At 46.4% G+C, this 16,549-nt stretch overlaps 1 protein-coding gene across 1 annotated transcript in view; it reads left to right on the top strand.

Annotated features, from left to right (window-relative positions):
- The window catches only part of CLTC (clathrin heavy chain), a 2,794,584-nt gene that overhangs the window by 2,199,167 nt on the left and 578,868 nt on the right, over positions 1–16,549 (top strand). Inside the window, exons 30-31 of the mRNA XM_044054892.1 lie at positions 5,864–5,876; positions 12,366–12,378. Coding sequence (XP_043910827.1) covers positions 5,864–5,876; positions 12,366–12,378 — 26 coding nt within the window. The remainder of the gene's footprint in view (positions 1–5,863; positions 5,877–12,365; positions 12,379–16,549) is intronic.

The following is a 16,549-nucleotide window of genomic DNA, read 5'->3' on the forward strand; positions in this document are numbered from 1 at the left end:
GATTGCTTGATCCATACATTCCTGGAGGTACTCGTAGAAGGCATTTGTATGGGTTTCAGCAGTGGGTTGTGGTTTCCACTGGCTCGGGGGCCTTGAAGGATACTACTCCAGTCTTAAGAAGTGTGAAGTTTGCTTTTGAGAAGTTCTTCACTGTGGTCTTTTGCTGGGGTGGGGGCGGATGTGGATCTCCAGTGAGATTAATTTATGGTCTGATCTCACCAATGAGGGATATATTTCCGGTGTGGAGCATTTTGTCCCCATGTTTGTGATGATCAGGTCTAGTATATTTTCTCCTCTTGTGGGAATGGTGACTAGTTGTTCCATAGCATTTGAGTTTATGAACTTCAGGAACCTTTGGGCTAGGGTGTTGGGGCTTGAGTAATGTTCCCAGTCTATGTTTGGGTAGTTGAAGTCACCCAATATGATGGTGGTTGAAGAGACATTCATACTCTCCAGTGTCTTCAGGAAGGCTGTGTGGGTTTCCTGAGTTTGAGAAGGTGGTCTGTAGCATGCTACAAACTGTAGGGCAGTTTTACCTATGGTTAATTGCACCTAGATGGTCTCCGATGCTTCGTGCGTTGCCACTAACCTGGAGGTGTGGGTATCCTTTATGAATATGGATACTCCCCCTCCTTTTGTGGTTCGGTCCGGATTTTGGAGCCGGAACGCATGATATGAGGTATAACCTGATAGTGCTGGGGTGCTCTCAGGAGCCTTGAACCAGGTTTCAGTCACAGCACAGACATTGATGTTCTCCATACTGAGGAGGGCTTCAAGGGCGTGCATCTTGAGGTTTAGACTTCTGGCATTGAGCAGTATTACCCTTAGTTTTTCTCCATTTTTGTTTTCTAGGGCGTAGGTTTATCATTTGAGCCTTGCCTAAAAAGGCACTATGGGGTGGCAAGAGCCTTTACCAATATCCGAAGCCCAGGGTGACAGGTGCAAGCCGCCCCTTGCGGCAGCGTGGCTTGTCAAGCATGTCATCCCAGGCAGACAGACATTGATCCCCTTTGAATGACACCAGTAATTAAGCCAATTATTAAAGCTGATCATTTTGTCTCTGTATTGTGGCATCATTCTTGGTGAGGGTAGGATACTGCTCAGGGTCAGGGTCATACCGGCCTGGGCTACATAATCTGAGAGCTCCTCTGTCTCTTTCATGTAGCCCAGGGAGGTATCGCCTCAGGTCGCTCACACCGGCATGGACAATGACTGAGTCATACTTGTACTTGCTGTGGAGTGACCTGAGTGCTTGTGTTATGTGGCGGATTCTAGCCTGACAGGCAGCTTACTGTGATCTTTTCCTTGTTCAGTCTGGTGAGTGGGACGTCAGTGTGTCTGACTATGGAGTCACCTATAACAAGTGTGTCTGGCATTGTGTTTGGCCTTAAGGGCTGTGACTGTTTGGCACACTGACTTTGAGAACTGTGTGTTGCATGTCTTATGTCTTGAGGTGGCAGTTGCTTGGGTGTCTGCTTTGGAGGCCTCTGTAGTTTTGGTAGATTTTTGATCAGTGCCTCCGAGTATGTCTTTGTGTGTTTGTATTTGTTTTGCAGTTGTGATAGTTCTATGTGAAACTGGGTTTGTGGTGTGCGTGGTTTCCTTCTCCTCCTGTCTGGTCTTGTCGGTCCTGAGTTGAGAGAGCTCAGCCTCCAGTTTGGCTATATAGTTGCATCTCTCACATGTATTTGTGTTTTGTGGGAAAAGGAGTGGGTTGTCTGTGTACATGAGGCAATTGTAACATTGCCTCAAGCTGCCCAGATTCACCAGCTGAACAGGAGAGGACGCTAGCAACTGACCCTTCGACATGCTAGAAAAAGTGAAAAAGTTTGCTGTGTAACTGAGTCAGAAGGGACCTATAGGGAAATGGGTACTCAAGGGGATTCTAGGCTAATGTAGTACTTTGTTTAGTATACAAGTACTTTACCTATATAAAAATGCTTTAGGAGCAAGTGCTGAGCTTATGAGATCGAGAATAGACTGTTTAGATTGCAAGTAGAGAAGTTCTAAGGGAAAAATTGAAGAGCAGACTTTACGGAGCCAGGAATAGTTTAACCTTGTTTAATCGGCGCTGCCCAATGGTGCTCTGTGGGCAACTCCGAGCTAAATCACGCGAAAGCGGGCTTTATAGCAGGGGGTTGAAAAGAGCTAGGAATTGACCCAAAATGGCCAATAGACTACAAGTTTCTGGCTGGAACCACTGCTCTAGGGACAAATAGGCTGCTCAGTGCTCCCCACTCCCACTGGTGAACAAAGAAGCTTCCCTTTATCCAAATAAGGATATGGAATAGCACAGGAACCAAGCCAAAGCCCAGAGATCAGCAAACTCTGAAGACTGGACTATTCTAGTTCAGTAAGGCGGGAAAACAAGAATTTTTTTTTTTTTTTTTGCAGAAAACAGAGGCAAAACAGACAGTAAATGCTATAAATGCTTTTAAACGGCTGGCACACTTGAGTGTGTTAGCCTACAGGTAAAATTAAGCAACAAATTACTTTTTTAAAAGTGCAAAACAGTTAATCAACACAAAAACAGTTTAAATAGAATGCAGAGCTGTATAAACAGGTGAAAATGCAGTCGCTAAGCAGTAAGTAATCAAAAAGCCAGAAAAAAATACTTAAATCAGGAAAAAGTCACTCTTTTGCTCTCTGCTGCTTGTAGAACTCTGCAGGACACCACAAGGAGCTGTGCTGAGTTGAATACAAGCGAAAAAGTGCGCTAAAGCGGGCTTTATTACAGGGGGCTGAAAAGAGCTAGGAATTGACCCAAAATGGCCAATAGACTACAAGTTTCTGGCTGGAACCACTCCTCTAGGGACAAATAGGCCGCTCAGTGCTCCCCACTCCCACTGGTGAACAAAGATGCTTCCTTTTATCCAAATAAGGATATGGAATAGCACAGGAACCAAGACAAAGCCCAGAGATCAGCAAACTCTGAAGACTGGACTATTCTAGTTCAGTAAGGCGGGAAAACAAGATTTATTTATTTATTTTTCTTTTTTGCAGAAAACAGAGGAAAAACAGACAGTAAATGCTATAAATGCTTTTAAGCGGCTAGCGCACTTGAGTGTGTTAGCCTACAGGTAAAATTAAGCAACAACTAACTTTTTAAAAGTGCAAAACAGTTAATCAACACAAAAACAGTTTAAATAGAATGCAGAGCTGTATAAACAGGCTAAAATGCAGTTGCTAAGCAGTAAATAATCAAAAAGCCAGAAAAAAATACTGAAATCAGTTATAGCAAATACAGTTATAACAAATGCTCTGAAATATACTGTATATTTCCAAAATGTTTGAGAAGGACAGTCAGAACACAAGAAGGTTCAGGCGAAAGAGAAAAAAAAAAGTTTTGTTTTACTTTTTGAAAGGGAAAAAGGAGGAACAGAAGACCTTATCAAATGTTCTGTCTGTATTAAGCAGAATGAGCTAATGACACTAGACTGGGAGGTGTGTCACAGTAGGGGCGGGCAACTGCAAAGCCACCAAGTATAAGAGCAAGGCACCAACAGCGAGGGAGGTTGGGACAAAATAGCCTGCAGACAGCAAGCACTCGAGAGACAAATGAAAGTTTTTAAACAGATAAGGATTTGTGAAGATACTGAATAGACAAAGTGCTTTATATATATTAAATTGTAAAACAGTAATCTATAAAAATAATCAAAAAAAATCAAGATACTTATATTTTGTAGCTCAGTTGCGGTCAACAACTTCTCCCGTCTTCACTGTGTGCAAAGTTAGGGCTTAAAAACAGAATTTCAGGCAAACAGAATTTCAACAAGCTGTGGCTAGGAGGCTCAGAACATAAGTTAGCCTCCCAGATCCAAGGATAGTCCAAAAAGTTAGACTTGCCTATATCCCCTTTCAAGTGTTCCCCATCTGTTCTGGCAGCCCATTATTTTTTTTTATCTAAGTTTAGGTCTTCATTTTCCTCAGTGACACCAGATAACCTCCGACAAGTAGGTTCTGGAAGTCATTCAGAAAGGCTACAGTTGGCTGTGCGAGTCCGTCTTGCCTTTTCTGGAAATCCACATCTCATTTTTTTGGTAACTCTGGATTTAAAATATGCTTGTCATGCCTTAAGTAGATCTGTTTGTCTCCATTCACAACAGATAGTTAAATGCTGCTGCAGGATTCCTTGCCAACAGGCTTGGAATGCAAATGCTTTATTCCCATTGACGGGAATGTTTCTGTATTCCTTTCCACCAATATCCCTCAAACCAAGTGTTGCTATTTCTTCCAGTCCTGGAGCAAATGCTGCCTGCAGGTGTCATGAAACCAGCTCCCCTTGAGCAAATGAAGGGATTTTATTCAAGAATCTTTTGTTTCCAAAGAAAGAAGGAACTTTGAGACCAGTCGTAGACCTTTCTTTAAGTCTTCACTTCCAGATCCCAAAGTTCGATGCTTTCCCTTCAGGTCCCGTTACCTCTCATTCCGCATCCTTTTTGTAGCTCTTGATTTAAAAGATGTTTTTCACATCCCAATTCTGGAAAATTCCGACTTTAAGGTTTTCTGTGTGTGGCTTACATTTTCAGTTCTGTCTTAAACTTTGGCTTGTCTATATCTCCAAGGGTATTTGCAAAATGCCTGACACCAGTAATAGCTCATTGCAAGTTGCAAGGCATTGACATTTTTTTGTACTTAGACAATTGTCATACATTTTTGCAGACAGAATCCCTGGCCTAGTTGAAGGCTCTCTTATTCAGTCTGGGTTCCAGGTGAACTTAGAAATATTCTCTCACTCCTTTTCACAAGGTAGTGTTTCTGGGTTGCCTTTTGAATACTCACCTTATGAGTGTTTTTCTTCCTAAAGACAAAGTAGTTGTACAAGGAGCAATTTCCAGTTTTTCTTACCTTGGCCAGGGAATGTCTCATGATTGAGTTTTATTGCTTTTAATTTTCTCATGGTTCTTTTAAACAGACTTTACAGTAGAAAAATTCAGTGGATGCAGCATCCACTCTTTTCAGATCCCATTGCTGGGGGTTGTCATAAAGGAATTACTTTGTATGGTTGGATCAGTCATCCCTCAATCCATGTCTCCCCTTCAACCCACCAGCACCTACTGAGTCGGTGACCACAGGTGCCTTAGACTTTGCTTGGGGATCTGTTTACAAAGGGGTGAAAGCTCAGGGTCTGTGAAACAAGGCACACTGAAACACAAAAAAGTCAGAGATCATGGCAGCAATAAATACTGAGGAATATCTAAATCACCTTTTGACTTCAGGACCTGTGCTCATAATCACAAACACCACCAAAGTACACATGGCACGTACTGAAGGGAGAATCGAATCTCACCCCCTTTGCAGACTAATTATGACAGCATGGGAACTGGCTACTTAGCACAGTTTTTCCTTTCAGGCTGCCTATATTCCATCACAGCAAACATTGCAGACAAGCTGACCAAGACCAGTACATACCCTCACAATTGGAAACCTAAGCCAGGGGTCTTCCAGTAATTGATCTAACTGTGGAGAGTGCCTAAAACAGAACTGTTTGCTTCCATCACAAGCTGTTAAAGACATTTTGCTGTGTGATTCCTTGCAACCAGGCCTAAATGACAGAACTTTTTCACTTCCATGGATGGGATGTTTCTGTATGCCTTTTGACTGATATCCAGGGTCATTTGTCCAAACAACAGTATATGATATGTCCTTCGATTCAATGTTGCAGTATTCTTTACACATGGGTTGTCTTCCACCCAACGATCCAATGTCCGGCCTATATACAAAAGCTTACAGCCACTGCCAGTACATGGGGTGTTACATGTAGGTTCTGACAGCATCAACCGTAAAAGGACGCCCACATGTACCATCCTCTGAACTTTTTCGCCACCATTTTGGAAGATTGACTCTTGCGTACAGTCTGCAGTCTGGTTCCGTGTGTTGCTGCCAGCTGCAGTTTGCTGCTGTTCATATCATCCAGGGGATATTCCCCAGGGTGAAGAACTTTCCTTTGGAGAAAACATTAATAAGATGAGGGAGTTCTTCAAATGGGATTCCGCCCAGATTTCCGAGGAACAAAAAAGTTGTTATGATGTGCTACAAATGGAGGTTTCTGCTCCCTCTATTATTTCTCCAGTTCTTCCAATTTTCCTGGACACTTTTGCTTCTTCCTCCAAAACACCTGACTCCCAGGCCCCTGCTCCTAAGAGGACTGATAGATTTTATAAAGTACTAGATAACTGCAAGATGTTATGTGGTCCAATCTCGCCTACATTCTTACTCCGACTCGGCCAACTTTTTGATGTCCTTCAAGGATGCATCTGCAGTCATAACATATGGGTTGTCCTGCCTCAGGCAGCCCTTCGGTCGGCCGGATTCCAAAGTCTGGGTCTGGCCTCGGCCGATGTCGCACTTTCCCCGACGTCAGAGCGTCTGGGGTATAAAAGCATCAGCCGACACCATTTTCCCCAGTCTTTCTTGCCGCGCGGTGCCCGAAGCAGAAGCAGTTCGCAAGTGCCGGTCGGTCAGATCCTGTGATTCAGCTACCGAAGACTTCGAAAAACCTAAGTACCCCATTGGGGACTCTTTCTTGCCTCAGCCGATGTCAGATAAAGTAAATAATTGTTTAACTTGTGGGGAACAAATACCTCATAAGGATTTCCACTCTTACTGCCTCCCTTGCTTAGGCCCAGACCACGACGTCTCGGCCTGTTCAGCCTGTGCTTCCTTCAACCGACGAACTCTTAGACGTCGGTCGGAGTTTGCAGAGGAATTCTTTGGGGACTAATTTTGCATATAAGATGCTGTCGGAGACTCCGACATCGCATTTGGTGAAAAAACGGAAGGACAAGGACCGACACTCGCGGCCCGCGGTTTTGGCTGAAACCACAGTAAGGCCTACCGCGAGTGTCTCGGTTTCGGCCGAAACCGAGTCCTCTGAACTTCCGTTAACCGAATCCACTCAACCGACCACCGCGGCCCTGGAGGCCCCGACTGAGTCGGCTACTGAGCTACCTACCGAAACCAGTGTCCAAGAAATGTCCGACACCATTCCTTTGGACAAGTCTACTCCTGCACGTGGTGCAGCTAGACCCCCTGCTTCCATGTCCATTAAGGCTTTTTCCAGGGCTAAAGCTGCTAAACTCCCTAAAGCTTTTTCTCCCAAGGACTACCTCTCAGAGACCTTCTTCTAGTTCTCAGATCTTCAGCCTTGCAGAGGATCTTATTTCTTTAATTAGAGGTTCTCAGCCACACCCGGACAGGGGCTCTCACCCACCACCAGACAAAAGGCCCAGGACTGAGCCCTCTGACCAACACTCTTCAGATGAGTCTACAGATGGATCTGAGTTGTCAGATCACCAGGAGGAGGCTTATTCGGCCTACGAGGATTCTGATGCTGAAGAATCTATCCCGTCGGCCTCCCCTCCTGAAGAGTTTTCCTTTGGTGAGACACTACACTCTATGAGAGAACATTTTGAATGGCAGGGTCAGGAATTTTCTGATTCTCAAAAAAGATTAAGGACCTTTTTGCATTTACCTCAGCATAGGCCCTTAGCTATACCTCCTGTTTTGAATGTTATTGATGATGTGTACAATGATGTTAGTACAGCCCCTGATTCTCTCCCTCCTGCACCTGCCAAACCTGATAGATACTACAGGGTCCCGGATTCTCATTTACATCTGTACAAGGCCCATTCTGCAAACCCAGATACTATTTCTCAGGGCCCTAAAGGGGTTGCAGCTGCCACTGCCAAAAATCCTCTACCTTCTGAAAGGGAGTCTAGAGCTTTAGAGAGATGGGGAAAGAAGGTATACACTTCTGCAACTCTTTCCGTGAGGGCATTAAATTATCAATTTCATATGATACAGTACCAAGAGTATTTGTTATATGAATTGCATAAGAAGCTTTCTTCTTCTGAACCCCTTGACCGTAAATCCCTTCAGGATCTGGTACATAACTCACAGCAGGTTAGTAATCATTTTTTGCAGTGTGGTTATGATGCACTGGAAGCTTCATGTAGGTCAGCTATGACTGGGGCAGTTATTCGTAGGCATGCCTGGCTGAAGGAACAATCTTTACCAGACCATGTTAAAGCTAAACTCCTGGATGCTCCAATGGAAAAACAAAAATCATTTGGTTCCTCGGCTCCGGAGGTCTTAAAGAAGTTTGAAGAAAAGGCAAAATCTGTGCAAACAGTTAAGAACTTTCTGCAAGTACAACCACCGAGATTCAGCAGAAACTGGCCTACTAAGAATTGGTCCTTTCCAGACTCGGACAGATCCCAGAGGGGCAGGAACAGGCGTCCCAGAGGTAGAGGGCAAGCTAGAGGCTCCTACAGAGGCCGTCAGTGGCAGCCTACCAACCAGAGAGGTAGTGCAGGAACAGCAACAACAACTACTACACCTGGACAGACTCAATGACTTTCCTTTGATTCCGCCTACCAGGGCTCAATTGGAAGCACCCTTGGGGAAAGCTTTCTTTATTCTCAAAAAACTGGCATTATATTACAAGGGACACATGGACACTGCAAATAATAGACAAAGGATACAGGTTCCACTTCCACACTTTGCCAAGAAGAAACGGAATGCCAAACCTGCCACCAAATCAGAGGGCAGAGGCTTTAAAGCAGATCAACAACTTAATTCAAATGAAAGCCATAGAAAAGGTACCTCTTTCAGAACAAGGCCAAGGATTTTACTCCAGATTATTCCTTGTTCCAAGAAAAGAAAATCAATGGAGGCCTATTCTCGACCTGTCCGCACTGAATACTTACCTCATTGTGCCAAAATTCAAGATGCTGACCCTACAGCAACTTCTTCCCATGCTGGGCAAGGAGTCTTGGCTGGTGACTCTAGATCTCAAGGAGGCATACCTGCATGTCCCTATTCGACAAAGTTGCAGAAGACACCTCAGATTTCTTGCAGGATCAGAGCATTATCAATTCTCAGCATTGCCCTTTGGCTTATCTACTGCCCAGAGTATTCACGAAATGCCTGGCATCAGTAATTGCACACTGCAGACTTCAGGGGATTCAAATCTACCCATATCTGGACGACTACCTTATACAAGCGGACAACAAGAAAAATTTGATAAAGGACTTGGCCTATGCCATCCACCTACTACAGGCCTTGGGATACACAGTCAACATCCAAAAATCAAGACTTGTTCCATCCCAAAGGATAACCTTTTTGGGTGCAGATCTAGACACAACCACCCAAATGGCCTTTCTCACAGAAGAAAAACAAAACAACTTCCGGATTACTTCATGAATCTGACAAGACAAACTCAGCTAACTGCAAGGAAAATCCTGCAGGCCCTGGGTTACATGGCATCCTGCATAATTCTGATTCCACAAGCCAGGCTGCATATGAGAAAATTACAATGGTACCTAAGGAGTGTATGGTCTCAGCACAGTCACAGTTTGGAAACTTTGATACCAATCATTCCTTGCCTTCAAAAGGAATTCCTGTGGTGGGCTCAAGCCTGCCAGTCCAACAGAGGGTTGCCTTTCAACAAACCAAAAACAAAACAAACCATCACCACGGACGCTTCAGACCGAGGATGGGGAGCACACATGGAGAGCAAATGTATCCAAGGTCTATGGTCTCAAGGGCAGCTGCGCATGCACATAAACCAAAAGGAAATGCTGGCAGTGATACACGCAGTCGAGGCCTTCAAACCTTTCCTCCATCAAGGCCACCTGTTAATAAGGAAAAACAACACCACAGTCATGTGGTACGTAAACAAGCAGGGAGGCACGCATTCCTACCCTCTATGCAGGCTGGCCATGAATCTATGAGAACTATGCTTTAAACTCAATATCCAACTACAGTCCCAGTTCGTGCCAGGGAAAGAAAATGCACTGGCAGACAGCTTAAGCAGAACTACCATGGATGCACACGAATGGATGCTGCACCCAGACATCTTTCTACTCATAACAAAAGCATGGGGAAAGCTGGAGATAGATCTGTTCACCTCGCCCCACAATCATCAACTGAAGACATTCTGCTCAAGGACATACCACCCACAAGCTTGGAGGGTGGAGACACTCTCTTTCAGCTGGAAAGCTCTAAAAGTATATGCCTTCCCACCTCTCCCATTAATGTCCAAGGTTTTACTGAAGATCAGGGCAGAACAGCCAAGAGTGATTCTGATAGCTCCAGACTGCCCAAGGCAGCACTGGTACCCACTATTGAGGAGCATGTCACAGGTGAAACCATGGCCTCTCCCTCTATGGCCTCTTCTTCTGACACGGAACAATTTCAAGATCATGCATCCCAACTTGAAAACATTGCAGCTAACTGCCTGGAAAATTCCATAAACCCCCCTCAAAATAACTTATCACAGAGAGTAAAGGACATTATTATGGAAGCTCGCCGGCCTTCCACAAGGAAGACATACTCAGCAAAATGGAAAAGATTTCTCATTTGGAACACAACAAAAGGCTTACATGTGACAGTGGCGAGCATGGCACATATTCTGGAATACTTAGCAGAATTGTTCCACGATGGCCTGTCCTATTCTTCCATTAAGATTCATGCCTCAGCAATTTCAGCAGAATACAATGTTGATCCACCTATCTTCTCGCACCCTCTCCTCAGGCAATTTCTGAGAGGAATCAAAAAATCAATCCTCCAAGGAAACCCCCTTTACCTACTTGGGATCTCAACTTTGTGCTGGAGAAACTAACACTTCCTCCCTTTGAACCAGCAGCATCGGCGGATCTACAGTTTCTGTCTTGGAAAACTGCATTCCTTCTGGCCATAACTTCAGCAAGAAGAGTATCTGAGTTACAAGCTTTAATGGCAGTACAGCCATTTCTTATCTTCCATCAGGACAGTTTAATTGAGAACCAATCCTACTTTTATGCCAAAGGTGGTATCTAGGGTATCCCTGAACCAAGCTATTCACTTGCCTACATTCTTCCCAAATCCACAAAATAAAGGGGAAAAACTTCTACACACTCTGGATATACACAGACAACTACGCTACTACTTGGACAGAACTAAAAGTTACAGAAAGACTGACCAACTCCTTGTAGCATATGCTGCTGGGGTACAAGGAAAAGCAATTTCCAAACAGACAGTTTCAAAGTGGATAGGAAATTGCATTCGATTTTGTTACTCCTTTCATGGAAAGACGGTTCCTGCAAACATTAGGCCTCATTCCACGAGGGCCACAGCCACCACTACAGCCTTCCTAAGAGGGGTGGCTACCAAGGACATTTTAGAAGCTGCTACATGGAGCTCCGTGCATACATTTGCCAAACATTACAATTTACCTTTATACTCCAGATCCAGAGCAGGTTTTGCTACAGCAGTCCTGCAGGGTATCTTAACTACACCATCCTTTTCTTAGTACCTCCTCCCTCCTCCCCCAGATTGGCTATGGTATTCTACCCATATGTTATGACTGCAGATGCATCCTTGAAGGACATAGTACAGTTTTGTACCTACCATAAATGTAGATGTCCGATAGGTATGCATCTGCAGTCAGGTTTACCCTCCCTCCTTCCCCTCTGTGGTATTCCCAGGGTACTTACCCCTCCATTAGCTAGCTGGGGGATCTGTTATGGTTCATTTGTTTGTATTTATATGTATATATTTTGGAAAATGTTTGGAATTTATTGCATTCCTCCAAATTTGGCCTTCCTAGAGGGCTCCTGGCATCTGGGGCAAGAAACACTGAGGAAAATGGCGTCGGCTGATGCTTTTATACCCCAGACGCTCTGACGTCGGGGAAAGTGCGACATCAGCCAAGGCCAGACCCAGACTTTGGAATCCGGCCGACAGAAGGGCTGCCTGAGGCAGGACAACCCATATGTTATGACTGCAGATGCATACCTATCGGACATCTACATTTATGGTAGGTACAAAACTGTACTTTTTCTAGCACAAAGTCTCTAATTGGCTGGGCTAAACAGGTATTCCATGTTGCACTGCTCCATAACCCCAGATCTCGTTTGCTGCTCGTGTAGCTAGGATGTGGTCTCGCTTGGCTGTGGCTAAGTACCTTTAAAACTTCCTTTTTCTCTCAGAAAATTGTGGTTTTTCAAACAAAAGCTATTTTAATAGCTATTTTTCCTTGTTCGTTGTTCTGTATTTGTTGTGAGTGTTTTTTGGTATCCCTTCTGTTCCGGCGGGCTAGGCCCATTTAAATTAGAGGACCTAGTCCTCCTTGTTTTGTGTAAAGTTTATTTTCGATTCTTTTTCTGTGTAGAGAGTAGTTCCCCCCCCCCCTTGTTTTAGAGTGTGTGTAGACTCCCAAAGAACCATTTGAATTAGAGATTCTTTGGCTGTTTGTTGTGACAGTAGTTTCCCGCCTTGCTGTTTTCCCAGGTTTCTGTGGCTTGTGTGTTGTTTTTGATGTACCAATCTCTGTTAAGATGTCTAAGGATCAAAAGGAACATAAACCTTCAGGTTTTAAGAAATGTTCCAAATGTAACTACAAGATGTCCATTACTGATGGACATTCCATTTGTGTATACTGCCTAGGGGGCAATTCATTTACAAGAGTCCTGTAGTTTTTGTCACACCTTCAGTCCGAGGGTGCTACAGGAAAGGAAAAACAAACTTGTACTGAAGGGTCTTCTAAAACCTTCTTTTGAGGAGTCTTTAGACTCTTCCTCGAGTACTCAGTCTAAGTCTAAGACTTCTAAGGCAAAGAAGAGATCTTCGGCTCAGTCTGTCTCCACAGAGCCTCCGGAGAAGACTTCTAAACTGGATGCTACCCCCTCGGCTCCACTGTCCTCAGGGCCGCAGGAGGTATCTGTTGTGCTGGAACCGACCTCTACTCCAATTCTATTGGAACCCATTCGGAGCCGGTCGCCCAGTGTTAGGCATGGGTCTCCAGACAGGAGATCCCAATCTCCATCTCTTTCCTCCAAATCCTCCAGGCTTTCTGATTTGGACGTTGATAGGGTGGTTCAGAGGCTCCTGCAGTCGCTGGTGTTGGCAAAATTATTTTCGGCTCCGGAGCCTGTCCCGATGCTTGTACCGATGGTTCCTCCTCCGAGCACTTCCTTGTCTTCGGAGCCAGAGTGCTCCGCTCCGAGTGATGTTCTTGTGCCAGCTCCAATACCCCTCAAGGTTTTATCGGTGCCGACGTCAGCTCCAACTATGTCGGCTCCGTCCTCCGGTTTTGGAACTCTGGTTTCCTCTGTCTGGGCCGAGGGGGATACTTCAGGACTCCTGTTTGTTCCGAGCCTCCCTCTCGGCGCATCGGCTCTGGGAACCCCGACTCCGGTCGTGGCCTCGGAGGCCGGTCGGTCTTCGGATTCGGGGGGACCCGCCTTCGAGGCCATGAGGAGCGCACTGGCCAGATCTTTAGTTACATTGCCCGGATCGGTCATTCCATCCCCTTCTACCCCGGCTAGAGCCTCTGAGTCCCCCTATCAATAGATGGCGGAGCCCAAAGGTCTGGGGATACCCCCATGAGTGGTCCCCAACTTTCTGAGGGCCCATCAGAGTCTGTGCCTGAGGAGCCCCCAAGAAAGAAGTTGTGCAAGAGGAAGTACACAGACTCCCAGGACGAGTCTCTCACTTCTGATACCGACCTCGAGGAGTCAGAGGGATCCCGCAAGTCATCCTCCGATGACGTCTCTTTCTCTGACATCCTTGAGATTTTGAGGCAGAGAGGCGACTGGCCATCCAAGACCCCCTCTGAGGAGGAGTCTGTATTCCTCAAGGCTTTTGGTGCTCAACCCTCCACCTCCTGGGTGTCTCCACCCTTCGACGAGCTCCTGGATTTAATTTGTCGAAGGGCGTGGGAGAATCCTGATGCGGTGGAACCAGTACCCAGACGACCTAATAAGTTTCTTTCAGCTCCCCCGGGGAAGGAGTTCCTGTCCAAAGGGGTTTCTGTAGATGCCATGGTGGTGGCGGCGGCCACTCAGCAGGAAGTAGCAGAGTCTTCTTCCTCCGTCCATCCTCCTAACAAGGAGTCCAGGAGTATGGACCGGTACGGGAAGTGTACCCGACGGTCGCTGAATTACCTTTGTCATTTTACTCTGCTCCAGAGAGATCTCCTTGAGGAGTTAGGAGATACTCTAACGGGTAACGTACCTGAGGTGTTAGCGCAGACTGTTAATGCCCAGTTGTCTACTCTTGGTTTGATTGTCAACTCGTCCATGAGGCTCATATGTTATGTAGCCAAGGGGTGAGTAGGGCAGCTAGTTCAGGAGTAGCCCTCAGGAGGCAAGCCTGGATGCGCCTGTGTCATTTCGCGGAGGCCTTCAAGTCTTCCTTCACTGATGCCCCCTTTGATGGGTCCTCACTCTTCGGGACCAAAGTGAAAGACACCCTCACCAGATGCGAGCAAGAGGGAAAGACCCTGTCTGCCGTAGGGGTCCATTTTTCCCTCCCTTCTAGGCCTTACCCCAAGGCTCAGAGAGGAGGTAAGATGTGGTTCAAAAAATCACAGAAGTCTTTCCCTGCAGCTCAAGGTGAGTCCCCCTCCAGAGGCAGAGGAGGGGGAGACTATTCTGGAAGACGTCGTCCCAGGGGCAGAGGAGGCCCCCGCAACTCGGGAGACCACGATTCCTTTCGCGGGTCTTCCTACCATCGTTCCTGATGTGTTGTCCGACTGTGCTATTCCGGAGCCAGTTGGGGGCCGCATTTCGTTGTACCCGGAAGCCTGGGGAAGCATCACCCAGGATCGATGTGTGCTTCGAATAGTTACCGGAGGTTATACCATCCCCTTTTTATCAGAGCCCCCTCCAGTCAAGAGAATCCCAGATGTTCCACCCAGTCAAAGGGATCAAGCAGCACTAGAAAATTCAAAGCTGCTGGAAAAAGGAGTCATCCAACCTGTCCCCTCAGACCAAATTGGATTAGGGACTTACTCAAGACTCTTTTTGGTGCCGAAAAGAACAGGGGACCTGAGACCCATTCTGGATCTCAGGTGACTCAATCACTACGTTCTGAAGTCCAAGTTCCGAATGGTCACCCTCCAGTCCATTTTTCCATTGCCGGGAAAAGAAGTATCGATGTGCTCCATCGACCTCAAGGATGCTTACTACCGCATCAAAATGGACAGGGCATCCAGGAGTCACTTATGTTTCCAGCTGGGAGCCAGTCATTTCTAGTTTCATGCCCTGCCCTTTGGTCTCACCGCAGCCCCCAGGGTGTTCACCAAGTGTCTGGTGGTGGTGACAGCTTACCTGAGACGTCAAGGATTCAAAGTGTTTCCATACCTGGAAGACTGGCTCCTCACCGCCCCCACCAGGCATCTTCTCATTCGAGTCAGGGATGCTACCATTACCCTCTGTCAGTGACTAGGAATTACCTTTGACTGGGGAAAGTCTGCCTTGCTGCCCTCACAGCGTGTCACATTTATAGGTGCAGAGCTAGACACAGTTCGAATGCGGGTGTTTCTGCCCCAAGAAAAAGGATAGGAGTGTTGCAGAGTCTGGTTCACGCATTGTTACCCCTCAAGAAAGTTCAGGCCAGATGGGTTCTCCTGCTCCTGGGATCCATGGCAGCCACCATCATGTTAGTGCCTCTAGCCAGATTACACATGAGGCTTCTGCAGTGGCTCCTCTTTGCCCAGTGGTCCTTTCAGGAATTTCCCCTTTCCCACTTGATCCTACTCACGGATCAGTGCAAACAAGACCTCCGTTGGTGGCTATGCTCCACCAATCTGGACGAGGGAAAACAGTTTGTTCCTATGTCACATGTTGCCACGGTGATCACGGATGCCTCCCAGATTGGGGGGGGGGTATTATCTTGGCAGGACGGTCCAAGGCACGTGGCAAGATCATGAGGTACATCTGCACATCAATGTTTTAGAGATGAGAGCAGTGTTACTGGCGTTGCAAGGACTTCAGAGCTCTCTTCCTCTGGGAACGATTGCAATTCACTCAGACAACATGTCCGTTGTGTGGTACCTGAACAAGCAAGGGGGGACCAGATCTTATCCCCTGTGCAGAGAGGCCATGCAAGTGTGGCAGTGGACAGTGTCTTCCCAATGGTTTCTAGTGGCAACGCACATTCCGGGGAAGGCCAATGTGATGATAGACAGGCTGAGCAGAGCTATTCTGATGCCTTACGAGTGGTCCCTGAACCGCCGGGTTGCAGAACAGATTTTCAGCAGGTGGGGTCAGCCTTGCTGCGAACTTTTTGCCAGTCCCGTCAATGCCAAGTACAGCAACTACTTCACACTGATCCCCCCACAGGGGGAGTCGCCCAGGGGCGCTCTAGTCCACGATTGGCCCCCTGGTCTGTTATATGCTTTCCCTCCGTTTCCTCTGTTACCAAGAGTGATTCAGAAAGCAATATCCTCGGGAAGCAAGATGATTCTAATTGCCCCACACTGGCCTCGCCAAGTCTGGTTCTCCTTTCTTCATCAGTACGCAGTGGACAGTCCTTGGATTCTCGACCCAGTACCAGACCTACTGACACACATGCGGACCCTCAGGTTAACAGCCTGGCTACTCCAGTTCCATCGTTAGTCAGACTTCATCGTTTTTCACCTGAGGTAGTACACATTTTATCCTCTTCTCATAAGTCTTCCACCAGGAAGATTTATTCCAGCAAGTGGAAAAGATTTTCTATTTGGGCTCATTCCCAGGGACTGGACCCTTACACAGCCCCAATTCCTGCTGTTTTGGAT

The sequence above is a fragment of the Protopterus annectens genome, chromosome 13.part0 (assembly GCF_019279795.1).
Source record: "Protopterus annectens isolate FY-2018-M chromosome 13.part0, PAN1.0, whole genome shotgun sequence".
NCBI lineage: Eukaryota > Metazoa > Chordata > Ceratodontiformes > Protopteridae > Protopterus > Protopterus annectens.